This window comes from Equus asinus, chromosome 21 (genome assembly GCF_041296235.1).
Source record: "Equus asinus isolate D_3611 breed Donkey chromosome 21, EquAss-T2T_v2, whole genome shotgun sequence".
Classification (NCBI taxonomy): Eukaryota; Metazoa; Chordata; class Mammalia; order Perissodactyla; family Equidae; genus Equus; species Equus asinus.
The window spans coordinates 95,305,027-95,327,894 of record NC_091810.1 but is presented as its reverse complement, the minus strand read 5'-3'; the positions used below and the strand labels follow the sequence as shown (position 1 = coordinate 95,327,894).

At 42.6% G+C, this 22,868-nt stretch overlaps 2 protein-coding genes across 14 annotated transcripts in view; one reads left to right on the top strand and one right to left on the bottom strand.

Moving 5' to 3' along the window:
• GPR171 (G protein-coupled receptor 171) overlaps positions 1–12,855 on the top strand; it is a 36,431-nt gene extending 23,576 nt beyond the window's left edge. For 2 of the 3 annotated variants that reach the window (XM_070493681.1, XM_070493680.1), the window contains exon 2: positions 11,203–12,855. In XM_070493681.1, the coding sequence (XP_070349782.1) occupies positions 11,226–12,185 (960 nt within the window). In that variant the 5' untranslated portion in view covers positions 11,203–11,225 and the 3' untranslated portion in view covers positions 12,186–12,855. Of the gene's footprint in view, positions 1–4,733; positions 7,470–11,202 lie in introns of those variants that run through there. The other variant, XM_014838571.3, reaches the window with a different exon arrangement.
• Positions 1–22,868, bottom strand: part of MED12L (mediator complex subunit 12L) — a 312,345-nt gene that overhangs the window by 197,655 nt on the left and 91,822 nt on the right. For 8 of the 11 annotated variants that reach the window (XM_070493672.1, XM_070493674.1, XM_070493670.1 and 5 more), the window contains 4 exons: positions 20,715–20,841; positions 18,317–18,531; positions 16,872–16,976; positions 15,859–16,035 (listed from right to left, as the gene is read on the bottom strand). In XM_070493672.1, coding sequence (XP_070349773.1) covers positions 15,859–16,035; positions 16,872–16,976; positions 18,317–18,531; positions 20,715–20,841 — 624 coding nt within the window. The remainder of the gene's footprint in view (positions 1–15,858; positions 16,036–16,871; positions 16,977–18,316; positions 18,532–20,714; positions 20,842–22,868) is intronic. The other 3 variants (XM_070493675.1, XM_070493676.1, XM_070493677.1) reach the window with 1 other exon arrangement.

Here is a 22,868-nt window from a genome sequence, read left to right as displayed (position 1 = left end):
CTGTTAGGTCGGTAACCGGCATGATGTTATCTCTTGATGCTACTGATGCTTTCTGTATTAACAAAGACACTTCTTCTCCAGAGTCAAAGGATATAGGTGGCAGCAATAGGGTTGAGCTCAGAATAGAGAACCAGTGGCACACACTCTACTACCATCACCAAGTAGAGACAAAGCAGGTGTTGGGGTGTTTCAGGAGTTTCTGGATTAATCTCATGGTTAAGCCAATGAATCAAGATTTTCTCATTTGCAGGTGACCAAAAAAAAAAATACAACTAAAATTGGACTTAGACAATTAAAGAGATTTGTAGGCTGACAGACAGGAATGTCCTGATGGAGCCAGGCCTGGGTTTGTACCATTTCTCCAGCCAGCCTCCATGGTGTCAGTCTCAACTCATAGGAAGCTGTAGGCTGTCCTTTTGTGGTAGCGAAATGAGGGCAGCCCTTCTAGACTTTGTATCTTCACAGCCAGCCCTCTAGAGAATGTCTTCAGAAATGTGAGGCTTGCTCTCATTGGTCATATTGGGTCATGCTCCACCCCAGCCTGTGGCCAGTGGAACCGGACACGCTGATTTTCAATTACGGCCTGACCCTGATGTTGGGGACAGAGTGGGCTCTGTGATAGGTAATGGCCAAGAAGAGGGAAAAGTGAATTTCCCAAAGAAAAAGTTTTGCTTTTATTGCTTGGCAAAGAGTATGGAGGCTGAGGAGATGACCAACAAAGGGGCACCAGCGGTGACAACATTCTGCAAACGAGCACTGCAAGGCACAGCCACCTCAGCTGGGAGGTTTCACGTGTAATCTTTGTGTGTGATTATGAGCTCTTTGTTTCCTGGTTCTGCTTTTCTCAAGCATTTCTTTTATAAAAACACTTTAGAATATTTTTATATAGGTAGTTGAATCAATTATGCGTGAAAATGGAACCTCACTTCAGTTCACACCTAAGGACTCCTGTTAGCAGGGGATCTTCAGTCATCGTCAAGAGCCACTTTGCAACACCTTCCTGTTAGATTCCCGCATTCCACATGTTGCAAAGCCGCTGTTGGCATATCTTATTTTCTTTTTAAATGCTGCCCCAGCAATTAACAACTTAGTGACTTAACATGTCTTGGAAACACAGGGTGACAAGAGGCTGAGCGAAGGGCCTGTTGACCTCTCTTGATGAGGCACGAGCTCCGAGCTCCGGGATCACCAGCATCCTCAGCCTTGCCCACTTTCTACTCTCTTATGGCCATGTTTACGTTGCCTTTTGGCCGCCACAGGCATCTGAGTTTCTAAGCCACACCAGGCACCCTGTGAACTTGGGGACCTGCACTGTAGCTTTATCTACAGAAGGATCTAGAAAATGTCCCCTGTTGCCCAGCTGCTCTCCAGAACAGTTCCATGGCTGGCAGGGAATATGAGGAAGCACTCCATTCCTACCTCCCCCATCTCCAATAGAAGCTGGGCTACAGGCATGGAAGGGGTGTTATAGAAATAGGCCCATCTCAACAACAACGAAACACATGAATCATTTTCCTTGAGAAAGTTTATGAGACTACTTGTTACTTTGTGAAGGCGCTTGCTATATCATTCTATGACTTCTCTCATGGTCCTAGTTAAGGTCTCCTCCCAATCCGCCTCACCCCACTTTGCAAACATTCTCTTCAGTGCTTTGGGGACCTGCAATGCAGGACCCTGGATCCAGGGTCACATGGTTGTCCTACTCCCAGCCTCGAGGTGTCCCTAGCTCTAACCCCCCCGGGATCAGGCTGTCAGGGGAAGCCCAGAGCTACACCACTGCCCTCTGCCTCTCAAATCCCACGTCACGGGTGAACCGCCCAACCTCCCCGCAAAGTGCATGACGACATCCTAAGGGCTTACTTCCCTCTCGTCCCACCTCTGACATGAAAGGACGGCACACGGAAGCATGGCTCTTATCATCTCCATACAAGACTCATACTACTTAAAATCACTTCTTGATAATCTCTTTTCTAAGCTAAAAGATTCTCTAATGTAACTTGCAGCTTTTTTCAAGCTGTTATTTATGTTCTACTCTAAACCATTAGCTTTCTGAAGGAACACCAGCTCTCTCTGATATCTTACTGACAGAGAAATTAATACTCATTTTGTTTGTAAAATAAAAGCCAATTTCAACTCTATATCAAATTCAAAGAAAAGCACACCACTATAAGAAATTTTTTAAAAACTTGCAATGTCATGATCAAGTATATTTTAGTATCTCGTTGATATTATGAAAGTAGTTAGGTGAATAAAAAGGAAAATGCTATGTGTTAATAGGAAAAGCAGCATTTCCATCAGTGATACCTAAAATAAGAGCTCTGTAAGTGTTTACAAAGTTACATTCAGAATGTCTTGGTCATGACTGATACACCACTGAAGAACATTTAATAACAAAATGAAAAGGAATAAATCAAAAAGCAAGCTATGCTACATCAAATGATGAGGGGGCACCAAAAACACAGGGACCCAATAAACCAAACGCAGCTTTCTAGCTGCACACCGGATGCTCCCCGCAGACTTCAGCCCGCCCTGGCCCGCCCCACCCCGGGGCTGTAATTCCTCCTCTGGTGTTCCCAACCGCCCATCTGCTCACTGCCTCTCGCCTAACGTGACCGCAACCACCCCTCCCTGGTTACTTGTCTTCCACCTTCTCCCCTAAACCCATGGGCTCCAGCGCCCGCAGAGTCGCCGGGCACTGCTGCTGAACTGACAGCTCCTCTCTTCGCACGACTTCCTGAGCTCTCCACTGCTCACTGATGAGAGCATCCAAGACTGACCCGATTGAGCCAAGATTTGGTTTCAGCCTTTTCCTCACACAGAACCTGCTGAGACCCTCAAAGCCACCATTCGCTCACGTGTCAGAAGCGTGTCCCCACCCGCCTCAGTCAGAAGGGCTGCGCGTCCTGGCTTCCCAGGGTTCTGAGAGCCAGCAGGAAACCGCACCACGGCAAGCCCCGCACATTCCTTACCAACCGTTCCACACTAACCTCCTAAAGGCAGCGAGAACGAGCTCTAGGATGAGAGCTAAAGATGCAGCCTGCGGCCCAGACGTGTTCCCTGTTAGAATTTTTCTCAACTACCTGATCAAAAAGACAAAGATTCACATGGCAAGGGAAAGGGAGAATTTCTCCAAAGAACCTTCTCCTGGACAGTAACAAGAGAAGTCATAAAATGTGTTCTAAGCTTTAAAAATGTGTTACTCATAACTTCATAAGAAATGGACCATAACCACTCTAGTGGAAAAGAGAAAAATGAACTTCAGTGACTAAAGAGAAACAAGATAACCTTTAAATGTTCTTTTTTAGGGATTTCCCCCTTATTAATTATTTTATAACCAAGGATCAAAGAGTACAGTCACACCTCACAACTGAAGGGTAAAATGGACTGCGTGCTGACCCCATAACACTGTACTGTCAATAAAGAGGCAGAGGGGCTGGCCCCGTGGCCGAGTGGTTAAGTTCTGCCGCTCCACTTTGGCGGCCCAGGGTTTCGCCAGTTCGAATCCTGGGTGCGGACATGGCACTGCTCATCAGGCCATGCTGAGGCAGTGTCCCACATGCCACAACTAGAAGGACCCACAACGAAGAATATACAACTATGTACTGGGGCTTGGGGAGAAAAAGGAAAAATAAAATCTTTAAAAATAAATAAATAAATAAAGAGGCAGAAACCCAAAAGGGTGGGCAAGGGGAGTGACAGGAACACACTCAGCCAGTCCTAAAAGTGGGTCCACCTCCCAAGAATGGGCGAAACACCTTTGCTTCAAAACACTTCCAAATTTTCACTTTCTAATTCACTAAAGAGGGAAACTGAGGCAGAGTTTAAGTAACGTAGAAACAGGAGCCTCATGGGAGCTCTGTCTACACCTCACTTTAAAACTACTCTGTCTGACCACGTCTGTCACTCAGATGGAAGCTACCAATCTCAGTCGGAGTCCAGAAAAAAAAGTCTTTGGATTAATCCAGGTGGGAAAGAGGATCATGTGCTTTCGAAGACTTTCAAAACCCAAACCTAAGGCACGGTGGCTCCAGAGAGAAGGCTGAGCTGCAGCCATAGGAGCTGCGAGCTGCGCTGCTGCGGGAGGAATGTTTTGATCACCAGCATTCATTAACAAAGAAACAGAGGCCAGCGCCCCCCAGCCCAGGACAAAGGTCACAAAAAGGTTCAGGATGCGAACTATTTTGAGTTGCAAGCATCCGGAGCTGCAAACTCCAGGGGAAGAGTGGAAACAGTGGTCCCGTGTTCCACTGCCCACTGGCTCTCAAATTCAAATGGCTGCAAACACTGAATGGGCAGGGGGCTGGGGATGGGGGCGGTTCTGGACTGATCCACTGGCCTCCTTCATAACTACTGTTTCCATCCCACACTTTCACTGTAAGAAGCATAATCAAGCGCTGGGAAATGGAATCTAACTGTGCAGCTCTGGGCAAGGCCATAATTCCCCATGCCTCAGTTTCCCCATCTGTAAAGAGAGGAATTTCCTACCTCTCACAGGTTTCTTTAAAGAAAATAAATTCTCAGACCCATGTCTCGCTGAGGCAGTGGCTGCTTACCCCAACATTCATTTTCCCCTTCCTCATTAGTTCCGAAGGGCTACCATGCTGTGTTTAAAAGGCAAATTTTAAGAATGTTAAACATTAAAAATGATACTAATAGTGAAATACTGTTTTTGGTATTTGTGCTCAATAAAATCAAAAGCATGATTTGTGTGGATAGAACAGTTGACTGCAAAAGGTTGTCTGTGTCAATTCAGCTTCACTTTTTATTTTAAACATACAAAATATCCATTAAAGTAACCAATACATCATTTCTTAAATAAAAAGTCCAGCGATGACACCAAGATGAGGGAAAAATAACCTTGTCTCACCTCTTCCCCTTGCGTTTCTGAAATACCAGGTTAGTGGTGACAGGCAATTTCCTAGAACGCTAACAACACACGCTCTGACAAACCTTTGTCCTCAATGAAACACACAGAAAGAAGCGACTTACGGAAATTCGAATGGAACTCGTGTTAAAAACAAAAACAAAAACAGGGCCAGTAGCCAAAAAAAGCATATTTCCACTGTGAATCAACTTCCAAAAAATGCCAGGCTGCCTCAAGCTCATTCTCAAAAGGAAGAACACGGTTCAAGTTTCACTATTACCAGGCTGCTTTCTCACTAATCCAGAAAGGAAAGAGAACGCTGAGGACCAGGACAAGCAGCTCTCATACTTGGCAACCCACACACAAAAGCTGTGGCCTTAGAGGAGTTTTAAGAATGGTCGAATGTACTTCTTAATTCTGTCTATATTCCCAAAGTGAACAGGGAAGTAAACATACAAATATGCCTGCCTAAAAAAAGGAGGAAGAAACTTTACCAAAAACCTTTGTTCCAGTTTTCCTTCACACCGTGTTAAAACCACGCACCACTCAGCTGGCAGCCAACTCCGGCGCATCAGCTCCTCTCCATCCGGCCCTCTCCATCCCCCATGACGTAAACCCTGATCACATGGGCTCCCTACTTGAGTGTAAGTGTGTCTTTTCTGAAGTGGGTTTTCAGTGACTCCTATCCAACAACGAGGCACACGGATCTTAGAAGACAGACCACTGGGGCCAGCCCGTTTGCACGTTCTGCTTCGGTGGCCCAGGGTTCGCTGGTTCGGATCCTGGGTGCAGACCCACACACTGCTTGTCAAGCCATGCTGTGGTAGGTGTCCCACATATAAAGTAGAGGAAGATGGACACGGATGTTAGCTCAAGGCCAGTCTTCCTCAGCCAAAAAAAAAGAAAGAAAGAAAAAAAGAGGAGGATTGGCAGTAGATGTTAGCTCAGGGCTAATCTTCCTGGGATAAAAAAAATTTTAAAAAGATAAAAAAGAAGACAGCTTCCAGCACTGTTATGGTGAAAGTTAACACTGGTTCTTAACTGAAAATCAAACAAGTTTGAGAAAGATTTGTGTTTCTTCCTCTAATTTATAAGTGAATACATGTAAAAGGTCTTCTTTTGAAAAATAATAATAATAATTATATAAATTTGGGAGAACACCAGACTATCTGAAGTGAATGGTCACTGTCATCATCAGCATCCTTACATTGTTTTTTTTCTAAATTCCCTTAGACTTTTCCAAATTGTAACTTGACATTTCTCACATAGTCTTCTGAGAGATTTTTATTTTTAAAAGTGATAGCAAAAGGGATTCATTTCAGATCCTGGAGAGGTTTCTTCAGACTTTTTTCTTGTTATCTGGAAAACTAAGAATTATTAGGAGAAAAAGAGACGAAAGCAAAGAACCCACCAGGCCAACGAAGCACTAAAAGAAACCAGACTGACCTGACGAGGCGATGGTTTTGCACAAACAAACAAACTTTGGCCCAGCAGACCCAGAACTCCCAAGAAGATGCTTGAAACATAAGGCCATGGTCTCTTTCATAAAAGCTATCTTTATTCAAGAAAGATAACCCAACATGGCTACTTGATGACGTGGCCGAGACAGTGACTTTCTGTAGTCGCTCACCGTGCTGGGCTCCATTCAGACCCTCAGTAAACACCTTCTCGCCCACAGACAGATGAACATTTACCCAAACTATTTAAACGCAGGCTGGAGGGTCCCTTTACCTACACTCTATTAGTCAGTAAGTGCCTGTCTCAATTCCCCGAGCTGTTTAGGCCAGTCTGACAAACGCCCATTGCAGGTCTACTCCCCCAACCTAGAAAAACACATCCAACATATTCTTCAATGAGAAAACTACAAACTATGCAACAGTGTGCACAACATAATAACGTTTTTAAGTGGATGTAGATACACGCAGAAAAATTTCAAAACACATGCACCAGAGAAAAGGCTGAGTAATTGTCTCTCGGCATAACAATTCTCTTCTATTTCCAAATTTTTCTACAACGAGCAAAAAAGAATGAAGATAAATAAAACACATACTTTACCAGACTATGTTAAATCACATCTTTTTTGGTTTCTAATATTTGTCTTAGCAGGATCCAAATTGTAACAATTCTTTAAATTGTAACTTTCAAAGACTGATGAGTATCAAGGATGTATACTAAAGAAACTTTGCTTAAACACCCAATATCTTTAACTCAGAACCCCTTTCAAGGCACAACAATTGATATTTTTCAAAATCATTATGATGAAAAACACATCTTGGGTACTTTAAAAAAAAAAAGCTAGGTACTACAGCAGACAAATAAAAATCTTTCCTCTAAAAGAATAGACAAATTTGAATTGCTTAAGCAAGTATACACAAAACTGAGTAGAACTTCTTTAGGTGACTGCCATATAGTTAAACTATTTGCAAACCACAGTTTCATCTACGTCAATACGCAACATTTTAAAACCACACAAAAAGGAAAGGAAATTTTTAGTACAGCCGGCAGCCCTGCAATGGGGCTGCTACTGCCGTGGCTTGTCGAACAGCTCAGGCTTCTCTGAAGACTTGAAGTGAGGCCCGGTGGGGCTCAGAGAAGACATCTCCAGGTAAGTCTTTTTAAATACTTAATATATTCAAATATCTTTCATGGACAGGAAATCTGATTTTCAGTGTTTAAACCATATAAGTTGGAAATGCCAACACATAATAAGGACACTGTGTCAGAGAGCACCAATTATTGAACTCTAAACAGATTCTCACTGTGAACTGCACTATAAGTTTCTTCTCCCTGATGACCCATCCATGCTCTCAAAAAGACAGCTGAATTCACACGGGACCAAATACTTGCTTACAGGTGAGCCTAACTATTCAGTAACTCAATTTTATAACCAGATGGATAAAGGCCATGTTGTAAGTCTTCACGACAGGGCACGATAGGTCTTAAAGGACTTTCCTCTACAAATATCACAATAGGTATTTTCAAGAAAATTCCACTGTGACTTCCATAAAAAATCCAATGAGTTTATTTACCTTCTAAGCAATGAGTACTCTATCCAAACAAACCAGACACTTGAATCTTTCCTTGGTTTTGCTGGAGCACCTCTGGGTACCCCAAATTTCCACAGGCTAATAATTGGTTGACAAAATATTTATCAAGCACTTAGTTTCGAAATTCGTGGTCGAGAACACAGAATGTTATTACAGTATAAATCAACATCTAATCGGCATAACCAAAAATTTTTAATGAAGAGGTTTTTTGTTACAATCTAGACTGAGGTTTATGAAAAGCAACTGCGAGTATGATGGAATGAAGAGTTACACTGTAATTATGGTTGAATAAGTTAACACAGGTGGTATATACAGTCAGTTCTAGTTACAGAGAATATTAATTCATCTCTAATCCTTCTATATTCATCTATAAAATGAGGCTTTATTGTATAATTGTATGAGCAACAGGAACACTTAAAGAAACACACTATTATGTTACCACTATTATGTAACATTTGATTTACGAGAACCTAAGTCGGAATCCTAGCATCTTGGAAAGGAACCAATGAGCAAAGGTGGGAGATGAGGATCACTTTATACCAACGATAGCTTTTGACCCAGAAAAGAAAAGGATGTCCGGATGCCCAGGTACAAATAAATGGTTACTATCAAAAACTGGAGTCATAAGGGAGTCAGCAAAGCCTGGAGCGGACTTCAGAGGTTAAGAGCTTCCCCCAGACACTGACAATGGGCAGGACTCGGGCCCGGGAAGGATAAAGGCAGGAAGGCTAGAACACAGCCAACAAGGTCAGAGCCCAGCCTGTTCTCACAAGCTGTGAAAGCTGGAGCGACACGCGAGGGCCACACCTCAGCCTCCTCAACCGACCGAGGGATTGGACTAGACGCTACCATAAGGGTTCCCTCCATCTTAAAGTCCTATGATCCCCAAATTGTGTCACAACCACAAGTACAAAAGCAGAAGGAAGAGCTCACAGAACAGCAGAGACCACACCAATCTAAAGCAAGTGCTGGGATTCAGATGGCGGGGACAGTACGGAGGGACCAGGTCACGGGAACACTGAAAGTAAGCTAGGTTTAAAGAATAGAACCTGGGTCTGGTTTTTAAATATATATATTACAACATGGAATGTCAAAATACATGAAGCCTAAATTTCTTTTGTTAGTATTTAGGGGAAAAAAACAAGAATGAATATTTTATTTCAGTTCTTTTATGTGAAAATTGCTGGGACTATAGTTCCTGCCACTTTGTAAGCTCTTAGTAAAGGCTGGCTGCTATAATAATAATAATCCTTATCATCATCCCCATCATCATTATGACTATTACTATTACTGAGACAGAGTTTTGGAGCGGTCCATGTTGGAATCCTGGCTCTGTAACACACCAGCTATATAACCCTGGGTGTGACTTAACCTCGTCCTGCCTCAGTTTTCTCATCTGTAAAAGAGGGGTAATAACACCCACATGGTGGGAGTGATGAAAGTTAAGTACATGTGAAGTACTTAGCACAGTGCCAGACACAAAGCAAGTGCTTCATTGTTCCCACTGAGTTTAGTACAGAATGACACGGTTCATGGGCCCCATGGTCCTGTCTCAGGGAGGGGAAGGGAAGGACACGTGCCCTTGAAGGCACATCTGCCTTGTCAATCCACTTGCATCCTGTTCCATCCTAAGATGTACACAATAGGTCACCAAATAATTAGGAGAATAAAGATTTAGAAAGGCTTCGCAAGTTCTTGTTTTTGTTGTAAAAGGAGGTTTCAGAGAATGGGCTTACTTGGCCTTCTTAGTCAGCCACCATACTTACTATTTGCTATTTTTTAAAAGTTGTAGAGCAATATTTTTCCTGCTAAGACACAAAAACCATCTTCTGTTCATAAAAAAAAAAAAGAAAAAGGCATTTTGTATGCATGAGGAGGGCGCACACCACGAAGCTGCAGCAGAAAGCAGCACCGGAGGCCCCGAGACAGAGACTGGACCAGGGCCCAGGGGCAAAGCCGGGCCCATGGGTTCCACTTGCGCTGAGAAACCACCAGCGTCCCAGATCTGCAGGGAGCTCGCCGAGACTCTGTCACTGTCGGCATCGGTCACAATGTGTCCAAGGGCATGTCTTACGCTTCTGGGCTTAAAAGCCTCAAAACCCACAATGAAAGAAAAGAAAAACACACACTCGAGTGTTAAAGTGAGATGTTTTGATACTCATGTAACTGAGCTCCTCCTTGAGAATTTTGTAGCCAGTGATGACACACTCTTGTTCTAGAAGGCTTTACAATACATTCTTGGTCAAATTTCTCAAAACACTGAAACAGAAACATCCACATGAGCACTGTCCCATAGCAACATAATGCAAACCACAAAACTACTTTAAAATCTTCTAGTAGCTGCTTTTAAAAAAGCAAAAATAAACAGGAGAAAGTAATTTTACTAATATATTTGACTTAATATATCAAAAATATCATTTTAACCAGTGCTCAGTATAAAAGATATTAATGAGATATTTCACTAACTGTCATACTATTTGTACAAAATAGCACAATTTTACTACTTGTGCTATTTTTGGATAATATTTTGTATTAAATCTTTAAAAACCCAGTGTGTGTTCTGCATTTACAGCACATGTAAATTTGGACTGGCCACATTTCAAGTGCTCAGTAGGCCGGATGTGGCCACGGCCTTCCACACTGGACATCATAGGACCACAGTGCTATGAAACGGGAGCCAGGGAAGGAAGTCATAAGCATCAATTCAGGACCAGATTCTAATCCAACTCTTTGTGCTCAAAAGAAAACTGAAACGAAATTCTGATCGTGAAAATGTTCCAGTAGGTTACACAGTAAAGGGCCTACTAGTTTTTAAATAACATCTTTTAACTTTTAGTGCAATTTTCTGTCACCCCTTACCTGCCCCCTCAGCCTCGTCTCCTCCAGCAGGAGGAGTGCTGGCAACCTATGAAAAAAGGAAGCCAGGCAGCCTCATTGAAAGCTCTTCAGGCTTAGCCACAACTAAACCATTTTTACCCTAGTTTCCTCTGTTTCTCAGAATTTCAGTTCACTTATATCTCCTCTGCAAACTAACTTCCGACCCAACTGGTAACAAAAGAGGTAGGAGAACACAAAACCGTGATGGCAAAAATATCCCTTCTCAAAGCAAAGCTACATGGGATTTTCCAAACTCAGACCATGGAAAACCCAGGCTTCTTCATAACCTAAGATGTTCCCACAAGTTCACCGATAAACTTCTATCTAAGAACTAGAAAGACCGTGACTGTGGGCTTGTGAGACTGTGAGTGCAAATGTTTCTAAAGAAAATAATCTCTTTTTTTTTTTTGACAGAATCCTCCTTACTTTCCCTCAAGATGACAAACAGCTCTACCTTCTGCCCAGTTTACAGAGATCTGGAGCCGTTCACTTATTTTTTTTATTTAGTTTTCCTTGTTGGAATTATTGGAAGTTGTTTCGCAGCCTGGGCTTTCACCCAGAAGAACACAAACCGCAGGTGCATAAGCATATACTTAGTCAATCTGCTGACAGCCGACGTCCTCCTCACTCTGGCGTTACCAGTGAAAATTGTTGTCGACTTGGGTGTGGCACCGTGGAAGCTGAGGATATTCCACTGCCAGGTAACAGCATGCCTCATCTACATTAATATGTACTTATCAATTATCTTCTTGGCCTTTGTCAGCATTGATCGCTGTCTTCAGCTGACACACAGCTACAAGGTTTATCGAATACAAGAACCTGGATTTGCCAAAATGATATCGACCGTCGTGTGGCTAATGGTCCTTCTTATCATGGTGCCCAACATGGTGATTCCCATCAAAGATATCGAGGAAAAGCCAAACGTGGGCTGCATGGAATTCAAGAAAGAGTTTGGAAGAAATTGGCATCTGTTGACAAATTTCATATGTGTGGCCATATTTTTAAATTTCTCAGCCATCATTTTAATATCTAACTGCCTGGTAATCCGAAAACTCTACAGACACAAAGACAATGAAGACTATCCAAACGTGAAAAGAGCTCTCATCAGCATCCTTTTAGTGACTGCAGCCTACATCATCTGTTTTGTTCCTTATCACATTGTCCGCATCCCATACACCCTCAGCCAGACAGAGGTCATATCGGACTGCCCGACCAGGATAGCACTCTTCAAAGCCAAAGAGGCCACGCTGCTACTGGCCGTGTCGAACCTGTGCTTCGATCCCATCCTGTACTATCATCTCTCGAAAGCCTTCCGCTTAAAGGTCGCTGAGACTTTCACTTCACGTAAGGAGACCAAGGCTCAGAAAGGAAAATCAAGCTGTGAAAACGATGCATAACATACAGGATTTTTCATGCTCTCCCTTCTTGCCTTACTGGACAATAAGTACAAAACTACTAGGAGAGAGAAACAAAGAGCTTCAGTAAACACACAGATAGCCCGCAAACGTGGCCCGCTTCACTGAGAAACCCTGTTTCTAAATGCATGCCACGCAGGAGCGGTCCTGTGGTTGCTGATGCTCCTCGACCCGAATAGCTGTACAAAAAAACTCAAGTCTTGCCAAACCAATGCACAACCCTGTACCTAACATCCCCGAAATCCAAATGAGTTCTACGACATAGACTCAGAGGCATTCATCTAAGTGCCTGCAAGTGACTTCTTGCTAGAAACAGGCAAAGTCATCTCTCTGTATAAGTTGCCAGAAAGCCTTTCATTCAGCAACACAATTTAAAGCGCTTTAGATCACTAAAAAAAAAAAAAAAAAAATGCCAGCCGATGTTTACGTGAAACCATCTGTGACTGATTTATTTTTACTCCATCCCTTCAAAGATGGTAACCTTCTACCACATACTCCAATTTTTACCATCTAACTGTTTCCTAACAAAATAGCTAAAAATTTTTACCTCTAAACAGGCTTGGAAATACATGGGTAGTTTTTAATGCCCTGTATAGACTTACATTCTACTGAAGGTTATAAATAAAGATTTCCTACTGTTAATAATGACAAATCCAGTGGTTTCTTATTTTTATTTTGTAGTAATAAGAAATAGACCCTCTAACGTTTTCAAGGGTAGTTGTAAATTATACGAACTGCTCCAACTACCATTTTGGAGCTAGAAACTCACATCAAAGGTCCGGAAAAATAGCACCCGTCAGACGGCCTTAAAATAGATGTGCCAAGTCCACACAGCAAGGCTTGGCTGGGAATGCAACACGTGCTGGGCTGACTGGTGCCACTCAGACCCTCAAGAGAAGTCTGACCCCATGTAGGGCCAGCAATTTAAGGATGGTGACTCCAGCTCTCGGGGTTATGACCCTTTGATCGAATTCTCTCTACCGCCCGTAATGCGAAGGATTGACTACTTGGTATTAAAGATGTCTTTAGGGAAAAGGAGATTGCAAAGTTTAGAGAAGCATATGTGAGAGTTTGTGCTTTTTTCATTTCAATGGTAAAAGCCCATATTAAAATGACTGGTAACACATTTGCACAGGCTGTGGTGGTTAAGAGATGGCACTCCTGGATGCTAACTTCACAAGTTTGATTCCAGACTCAGTCTGAGCTCTGCCTTGAGAAGCATTCTTTTCTGAAGGTTGAATCCAAGACAACTCCTGTCTACCATTTCACAAATATATTCTCTGAGTTTCAAGGGACTCACATAGGAGAAAATGCACAAAAGAAAGTGCCTACTACACTTATAACATGGTAAGTGCCGCACCACTTCTAGCTGCTTAGTGGTGATGGCAGGAACCCCATCAGCATCACGGATCAGAGCAGACCAGGTATAAACAACTTTCCTAGGTTGCGGGCTGGTAGAAGGCCTACCTGCGAGAACCTGGGCTTGCTGGGAGTCTGAGAACACGTTTTTCCAGGTGGGCAGACCAAGACACCATTCATGTAAGAGCCTAGGTAAATCTAGTTTCTTCCTGAATCTTTCGGTCAAATCCCCTTTAGTTCTCTCTCCTTGGCCTTCACTCACTAGGGCCACATCTTAGAGACAGAGTAAAACAAAACTCTTTTTTTAATCATATTCTTAAACTCTCCTCACACGCATGATAGGTTGGCCAAATTTTCCCTGTTTATCAAGGAAAAGAGCCAGGCTCTCTACAGCATTCTCAATGTCAACATTATATTAGCGTGTACTTGTATTCCCCCTTACTGATGGCTGATTCTAAATTACACTCACAGAAAGGGGGGTTTATGGCAACTGGTAATGGAAGGCTACTAAAAAATTATATCCCACAACATCGATTTTCCACCAGTTCTTTGATGGCTGCATTATAATTGAATTATGTCGTAATTCATCACGGGCCTCAGTCACTGGAGACCATTCATGTTCTTCCCGCTAAGGAAAGGACGGTGCTTAGAACGTAACTGCTAAGAATGACTGTGTGGCCTAACAGAGTAAAGAGTCCACGTGTGGGTGGTGCCCGGCTCTGACAGCTGGACACAGGGAACAAGGCCTGCAAAGCTCTGCTTACCCAACAGAGGGGCAGAGACCCCTCAGCCAGTCTCAGCCAGTTTCAACATTTTGCCATATTTGCTTCATTTCCTCTCTCCATTTTTAATTTTCTTTAAGTAAATTTTTTATTTTGGAATAATTTAAGATTTACAGAAAAGGTACAAAGACAGCGCAGAGAGTTCCCACACACCTGTTACCCAGTTTGCCCTAATGTTAACGCCTGACGCAACCATGATACGTTTGTCAAAACCGGGAAATTGACATTGGCGCATCACCGTTAAGTGAACTGCAGACTTCAGTGTCCGCCCTCGCTTTCTGACTCTGAGTATTTTAAACAAATCCCCAACATCATGACAGTTGATCCATGAATCCTTCAGGACACATCTCTAAAACACCAGGCCACTCTTTCTGCTGCCCTAGATAAACTGTGAGATTATTCTATGACATTGAAAATGAGGGATGCCTACAGGTGACAGCAGAAAAATGTTGATATAGTCAGCCAGTGATGAACAAGAAACTTTTGACATAGCCCTGGACACAGAAAAATTAACACCAAGAAACAAAGGGTTCATAATTGTAATGAGAAAAAAATGCATGGGTATAGTGATTTTGAAAGTCATTTCAGAGGATGTTCCAAAATAACCAAAAAAATAAACAAATTTAAGAAAATATTTAGTTTGCAGATCAAAACTCCTCAAAGATATCCAGGAAATAACATAAGATACAGTCACATTTACATTTTTGTTAAAAATAACAATAACACTTTTCACTGAACAAAATGACTCATTGACATTACACTTAAAATAAAACTCCAGGAAAAAAGAAAGTGAACCTAAGAATAAAGAACATTTACAGATTTGGGCCCAATTTTCATTACCATAATACCAAAAAACTAATCTTGTTTCCCTTGAGAATAAAGTACATCACCCACTATGATTCAAACACTAAATTTCCTGGCAAGTATTTCCCGTGTCTATCCAGTTCCATCTGACTTACAACCTCTTCCATGACGCCTTAACCAGCTTCTCAGGCAGATGCTCTCGCTCCTCCAGTATTTACTCAAACGTTTCACCCTCCCGTGGGTGATCGCATTTTTACTCAATTACTGCACTTATTTCAGTGTTTGTCATTTTATAGACATTTGTCTCCCTCCTGTTTTATTCATCTTTCCTGTGCCCCCAAATTCTTGCTCATCTGTATAACACCAAAAGTACCTACCACAATATGGCGCACACAAAAGCTGCCCAGTAAACGAGTTTCAAATTCAACTAGGAAAACACACTTCGACATCATCTGCAGTGAGTCAAACGATCTTGATAAAAGGACACTAATGTAGGAAATTCCACTAAGTCTAGCCAGCTGTGGTATCACACCACAAATTTGGACTCCATCAGTACATAAGCTGTATGATCAGAACTCTAACAAAAGAAGCAGTAAATGCCAAAACTCACGTGCTATCGTGTGTTGCTCAGGCAAGTAGTTGAATAATCAATGGGTGGTGATGCTATAACGAAACAATCAGGTCGTCAACTGATGTAAGCAATGACTTACCAGAGGTATGGGAAAATGCGTTGCATACTGCAGGTGTCGCAGGAGGTCATAATTAGATGGAAAAATTAACTCCCTGGGCTTTTCTCTCTTCAGCAACTTCTCCCCATTAAGTGACATTCTTCTGCCCAAGGAAGGGCTGGCATTCTCACAGGACTCTCCAGGCATGGGAGAAAAAATCTAAGTCATGTAAAACAAATGTTGGAAATTGTAAATGAAAGGGCAAAAATAGAACATAGTGCTACATACTAACAGAACTTCAAACACACAACACACTCACACAACATCTTTTCCTTATTTAACCACTCAGCAAAATATATAAAGAAATTTCGTTAATTGCCACAAACTTCATATTCAGATAGGAGGACTGTGTCAACATCATCTCCCATTTTGAAGATGAGAACATGGCAACCACACACACGTAAGAAATGTGCCCAGCTGCATTTCCCGGGGACCAGAGACAAAACCAGACTCAGAGGTCAGTGTTTTCCTCATAAGGCTAGATTTCCTACAAAAACAGACACACAGAAATAATTAACTAGCAAAACTAATGATAACAGACGTGAAGGTTTTCGTCTGTACCCCAATGTATTTTTCTATAAAGAGTTATGCTTTGAGATCCATGAGGAAGAACACATGATAATGACACTGAGATACAGTGGAGAAATGTCTAACAAGTCCCGAGCCAGGAAAGCTGTTGTTTACACATTCATGACGAAACCACTGACGGATTCCTGAGAGAATGATCTCAAAACGAACAAAAGGGTCACAGTCAACTAGGAGGGAAGGGGAGGTACAATTTACAAAGGAGGCAACACAGCCCCAACTGAGGATGAACTGAAATGAGACAACTGCACGAGATGGTTATGCCCGAGGGAGGAGGAAGGTAGGACCACGTTTACATCACAAGTACACAAGTCATTCCAGAACAGGGGGCAAGGAGCAGGATGGAGACAAGGCGGGGAGGGTGGGAGGAGGGGTGAAATAGTCGATAAGAATTCGAAGGTTGAACCTACTGGAAATTCCGAACCAAAGTCAGTTTTAAAGTCACTCTTGTCTACTTCATCAAAAATATTAGTAGTTCCTGAGTCAATGCCCATATGCGCCATAATAGTTTGTTCCTGATAATTGCCAGGGAAAGAAAGTCACACTGTAAATTTAGTAGTTCATTAAGAAACTGAAGCCAAAGCATGACAGTGATATTTTTAACCTTTCTACGTCTTTTTTCCCCACTAGTGTCTTTTTTCCCTCAAAAAAACACAAGGAAGTTTTAAGGCATGCATTGCTCTGCAAAGTCACATTGTTTGTCCTCATGATGAGAAAGATTTTCCTTCCACGATATTTTAAGGGAGGAGCACACAAATGTCCTGACTAAAAACAAACTGGTCATAACTTCCTTCTCTGGGCGATTCCCAGTCAAATGCTCACCCACTTTCCTTAGTGAGAAAAATCTAAGAGCACATCTAACGTATAGGACACCGCCTGGATATCCAAGAAAAGAAAAGAAAAAGCAGACACATAGAAAAAGCAGAAATAGGTAAAGTAACTTTAGTTTTTATCCTCCATAATGTCTACTGTAGACAAATTGAGAAACAAAAGTATTTACATTAAAGAAATAATTTTTAAAAATTCCCGTACCATTTGATTACCAAATCTTGAGAGTACAAACTACGAATCCACATGTGCAATTCTAACGTCAGGTTTTTAAGTAACAAGGATCCTTAGCCACTGTTTTAAAAATATCATAATAGCATATATGCTTAAACTCTCACAGAACCAATATGAGGCTTTATTTTTAAGGAATTGTCACAATCTTTCACCATTTTCTACTATTCCCCATCAGCAACTCCACGTTTTTTGCCTTGAAAATTTCCCTAAGTATCTGGAATAATGCCCAAAATATCAGAAATTGGCAGAACAATATAAAGTCATGCTCACAGCATAAAATAATTTGTCGAAAAGAACAATTCTACAACATCTGAGAAATGGAGATTAAATTTTTAATTAATTGAAATGAAAATATGATATGCCATGACTAAAACAGAATTTTCCCTGATGTATAAAAGATAGATACAAGTTAACAATCAAAACATTGGGAAAAAGATGCTCCTTAGGATGAAAACTCCGCCAGGACTTTAGGGCCAAAAGAAGTCCAATGTTGAGGCACAACATTAAAGGAAAACTGGAGATTAGAAATATGTGAAACTGGAGGCATATAATTCCAATCCAATGAAAAATATTACGGCCTGTCAAATCTTTTCATTAATAGTTTTAAAGCATCCAAAAGAAAATTTTGGAAGATGTAAATTATAGTCCAAATTTTTTTGTGAGTGAGGAGTAGAGATAAATAAGCGTTGGGACAAGAGGACACAACTAAAAACGACCACCCTTCCACCATTGAATAATCCTCTGAAAGCAGGAGAGCTTCGTTTGGGGGCGGGGCGCCCCCCCAGGGCCATACCTCCATCTTCACATCGTGGTCCTTTGGGTAGTGTTCGTCCACGTTGTCCCCTGCTGGCGACCGCGGCTGCGTGGACGCGGTGACTGACAGGTCTCCTCGCGATATGAGGGTGCACATGTAGGCGTCGTGGGAGAAGACATCGTGTCGGATGAACTCGCAGAAGAGCAGCACCAGGTTCACAAACTCCACCTTTTCATACTCGCTGTTCGGATCCGCTACAAAGAAACAAGTTCCACCAAGAATTCAGTCCCTTTGAGCCAGGAGAAAAACAACCAATGACCATGGCTTAACGTTTTCAATACTTTTCACAATTTTTTTTTTTTTTTTCAAAATAAAAGACACATTGGAAAATTTACTGTGAGGCACCACTGTTTGTGCAGGACTGGCACACAGGTTGTGATCGTCCCTCTGGAATTGAAAAATAGCATCCAGTGCGCTAAGCACAATTTCAAACGTAAAGACAGTGGTCCCCGGCAAATCAAGAGCCATTTAAGTAATAAGGTAAACACAAAACTTCAGGTAAGAATATAAATGCAGGGCTAGCCTGCTTCCCTCTGGTTTTACTATTAAAACAGCTCATGACTTTTCACACCTTGAGTGTGCCCATGTATTTGTAGGGGATGTGTCTGTACTTCTTCAAAGGAGACTACAGAACCACAGTTCAAACAGTATTTTAAAAAATAGTGAGTGGCATCTACTGAAAAAGGGAAAATGGAATAAAGAGACACAAAGATGGAGCTGTGCAGTCTTTTTAAATTCATAACCAGTCTATTTAACTCACATTATGGCTTTTTTTACCTTTTTTTTTTTTTTTTTTTTGCTGAGGAAGATTTGCCCTAAGCTAACATCTGTTGCCAATCATCCTTTTTTTTTTTTTTTTATGTGACCCACCACCACAGCATGGCCACTGACAGAGGAGTGATACAGGTCTGTACCCAGGAACCAAACCCAGGCTGCCAAAGCAGAGGACACTTAACCACTAGGCCACTGGGGCTGGCCGCACATTATGACTTTTAATACTATAACTGCACTCTAAAACTCTGTACCTTTGAGAGAAGGTTAAAAAATGTTAAGACTCAAATACACCTGTCCAGCCCCGACCCTGGTACCAGCACAGCCACGACACCAACAAGAAACAAACAGGTGGGAACGGTAAGTTCAGCTCCCTGAAGCTTAAACCCAAATGTTCGATCTCACCCACACCGAACTCAATGACCAGCGGCCTCTCCACAAGAGACAGCCTTCCCCGTCCAGCAGTGGACGGATCCAGAGCAGGCAAAGGCACAAGAGGAGGGCGTTCTTCCCGAAGAGGGAACAGGAGCGGGGACGGGATGAGGGACACAACCGGCGACGTGTCTCACCTCCAGGATCCGAGATAAGTCAGATCTGCCAGCTGCCGTCCCTGACAATACCCTTCTCCCGGCCGGATCTCCTATCCTTGGGCTTTGCGGCTTCCATCTCCACTGCTCACTCCAATCCAACAGCAGCGTGGCTCCCGCCGTCACCATTCTCCCACCCAGGAACTAAGAGAACCTCTCCCGCAGCGTCACAGCCCCAAGGAGGCCCTTCTCAGAGGATCAGAAGCAGGCCAACTTCTTGCTGCTTTACCTGTTTCTTCTCCACAAACGTCTCCCTTCTGCCCCCTCCCTTCTTTTTCTCCCCTTTCTATCACTTTTCCCTTTGTGCCATTTTTCTGTAGTCCTATCACTATCTATGCGAAGGCCCTCTTTGTCACATGAAGACCTCATAATAAGACCAAGCCTGCTCAGCTCACACCAATGACTTCCGTAAGGTGTCTGCCCACAGCATGAGCCCACTGCTGGCTGTCTATTCCCAAAACCATGACCCCCACCAACAAGAGAACAAAAGACAGAAGAGAACGTGCGATGACACTACCATCCACCAGAGTGTAGGAAAGCAGCCAACCACCTTCACAAATTATTTCCGTGTATCAAGGACCTGGTTACAGAGTTCTTTTATCTAATTTTCTTGCCCCCTTTTAAGATTACAAGTTAGAAAATCAGCAATTTAGAAAATGGTTCAAAAAATTCCAAATCACGATATACAGTGAAACATCCCAGAATCTTAGCTTGTCTCTTCTGGTAAGAAAGATCTAGAAAGAGAAAATTAGTCCACGAAATATAAGGGAATGAGGTGACTTATTTTTTAAATTAATACAATTCTGGAAATGTTTAAGTCTTTGAAGAGTGCCTGATTTTAAAATTGCACAAAAGTTACATCGAAAACATGCTACAAAATTTTGCTCAGTAAAATATACATTATGTTTCAGTGACAAGAACTTTTGATAAGACGCAAATAAGAAAAACAAAAGGAGAATCAGCCCCAAGAAAAGGATCTATCCCTTATTTAAGATCTAGAAGTAAAGAGCTTTACTTACACAATGAGGGAGCCTGTGTATCTAAAAACCTTAGCAGAACATTCTGGAAAACAGGCAAACTAGATCCAGCAAGAGAGGCTGAAGAAATGGACTCCTTCTCATCTAAGACCTCTGATTCACCACATCTCTAAGGTTGAAAACAAACAAGCACGGTTAATCACAGAGGACCAGTACAGGCACAGTGGGTCATGAATTTGTTGGTTTTTTATTAACAGCTAAGTTCTTAGATAAAACATGCAAAATTAATGGAGATTTCTGTACTTATTTGTGGGCCATGCATTGTACGAAAATATAAGTTCTAAAACTTGGGGCAAAGTTCTCCAGAAAAATTCAAATGATTCCAAAGAACCACCATGAAAGACACTATTTGCGTGAATTATAAACTGCACAGCATGGCATGAGTCTCTGTTGAACGCACAGCCTAGCACAATAGCTCCCTACGCAAAACTGCTAAAAATAATTTGAGATTGTCTTCATTTTTCAAAAGCTCGTGTTTAACTGAGAAATACTTGGGCAGATGTGACTGACTGACTCTCCTGTGTGGGGGGCACTCAGGCAGGTGTATCTGCGAGGGTGTGTGGGGATGCGTGGGGTCAAACGAGGAAGCCGGCGTCATCCTCTAGTACGATTCTTCCACTCTTCAACACACTTCACAATAAGATCTCTCAGAACCTCGGAACCGCGCAGTTTATGAAACTCATCTAGAGAAACTGTTTAACTTCTGCATCCTTACAGACAGAACTTACCAGAAAAGGAACAGGTCAGAAGCCGTCTGAACCTCAGTTTCTATTCTTTATAATATTCCTTTGACCCTTCCCATTTTCATTATCTCTTCTTTAATCTTAAGATATTAATTATTACCTTAAGATATTATTTCTACAATCCATCCTCTCTTCACAAAGGTCAAATTTTGAAAATGGTGATGTTTACTAGAAATCAATTATCTTAAACATCTCTGAGAAAACACATTTCTAGATATGGATACATTTACACCTATTAAAATTAGACAGTAATCCATGTGTGAAGCTCTTCTCAAAGTGTGTGAGTGTGTGTGTGAGTGTGAGTGTGTGTGAGTGTGTGTGTGAGTGTGTCTGTGAGTGTGAGTGTGTGTGAGTGTGTGTGTGAGAGCGTGTGTGAGAGTGTGTTTGTGTATGTGAGTGTGTGTGTGAGAGTGTGAGTGTGTGTCTGTGTGAGTGAGTGTGTGAGTGTGTGTGAGTGTGTGAGAGCGTGTGTGAGTGTGAGTGTGCGTGTGAGTGTGTGAGTGTGAGTGTGTGTGAGTGTGTGTGTGTGAGAGAGTGTGTGTGTGAGAGTGTGTGTGAGTGTGTGTGTGAGTGTGTGTATGCCAGGGCCCTCCGGGGGGGGGGGGGACACAATAACAACAATCCAGAAGGAGTGATGAAATTTGAGAAATCCAACTTTAGTTACAAGTTTAATCACTGCAATTCACTGTAGAATAGTCTATCTATTCATAAACATGTAGAAAAAAAGCAATGAGCCACTTTTCTCAATTTGCACGCTGTAAAATGGGCCATGTGGTTTTCCTCAGGCCCCAGTCTTTCGGATCTGGTGAACAGTGCTTTCCCAACATGGGGAGAGACGAGTCTATGAACACATTCTTCCAGTTCCGTTTCGAAGAGCTTCCTGGGCAGCAGGTGTGTGGTCAGTAACAGGAGCCAGCTGAGCGCTCACCCACTCACGCAACAAACACTGCCTAGGCGCCCGCTACGCTGCGTGCCAAGGACACGACACAGCAGGGTGGGCAAGGTCCCTGCTGTCAGCCCACAGTCTCGAGGGGGTCGGCAGGCATTAAGCAATAAACCAAAGAGGAAAGGAATCCGGAGTGACGGGAGAAAGGGGCTGGGGCGGGGGGCAGAGGCCATCATCTGTAGATAAGGTGGTGAAGGGAGATCTCCCCAAGAAGGTTGCACATGCTGAGCTAGGGAAGCTACAGAGAAAGTGACACTTTCTGAAACAGGAATGGGAGAAAGAACCGGGCCACGCAAAGACTGGGGAGCAGAGTGTGCTGCCCAGAGGGAACAGCAGGAGCAAAGGCCCCGAGATAAATGCGAGTGCGGCATGCTGGAGGCACAGTAAGACCAGTGTGGCCGGAGCTATACGTGATCGGGGAGAAGGGGCGAGCCAGGCGGAAGGCAG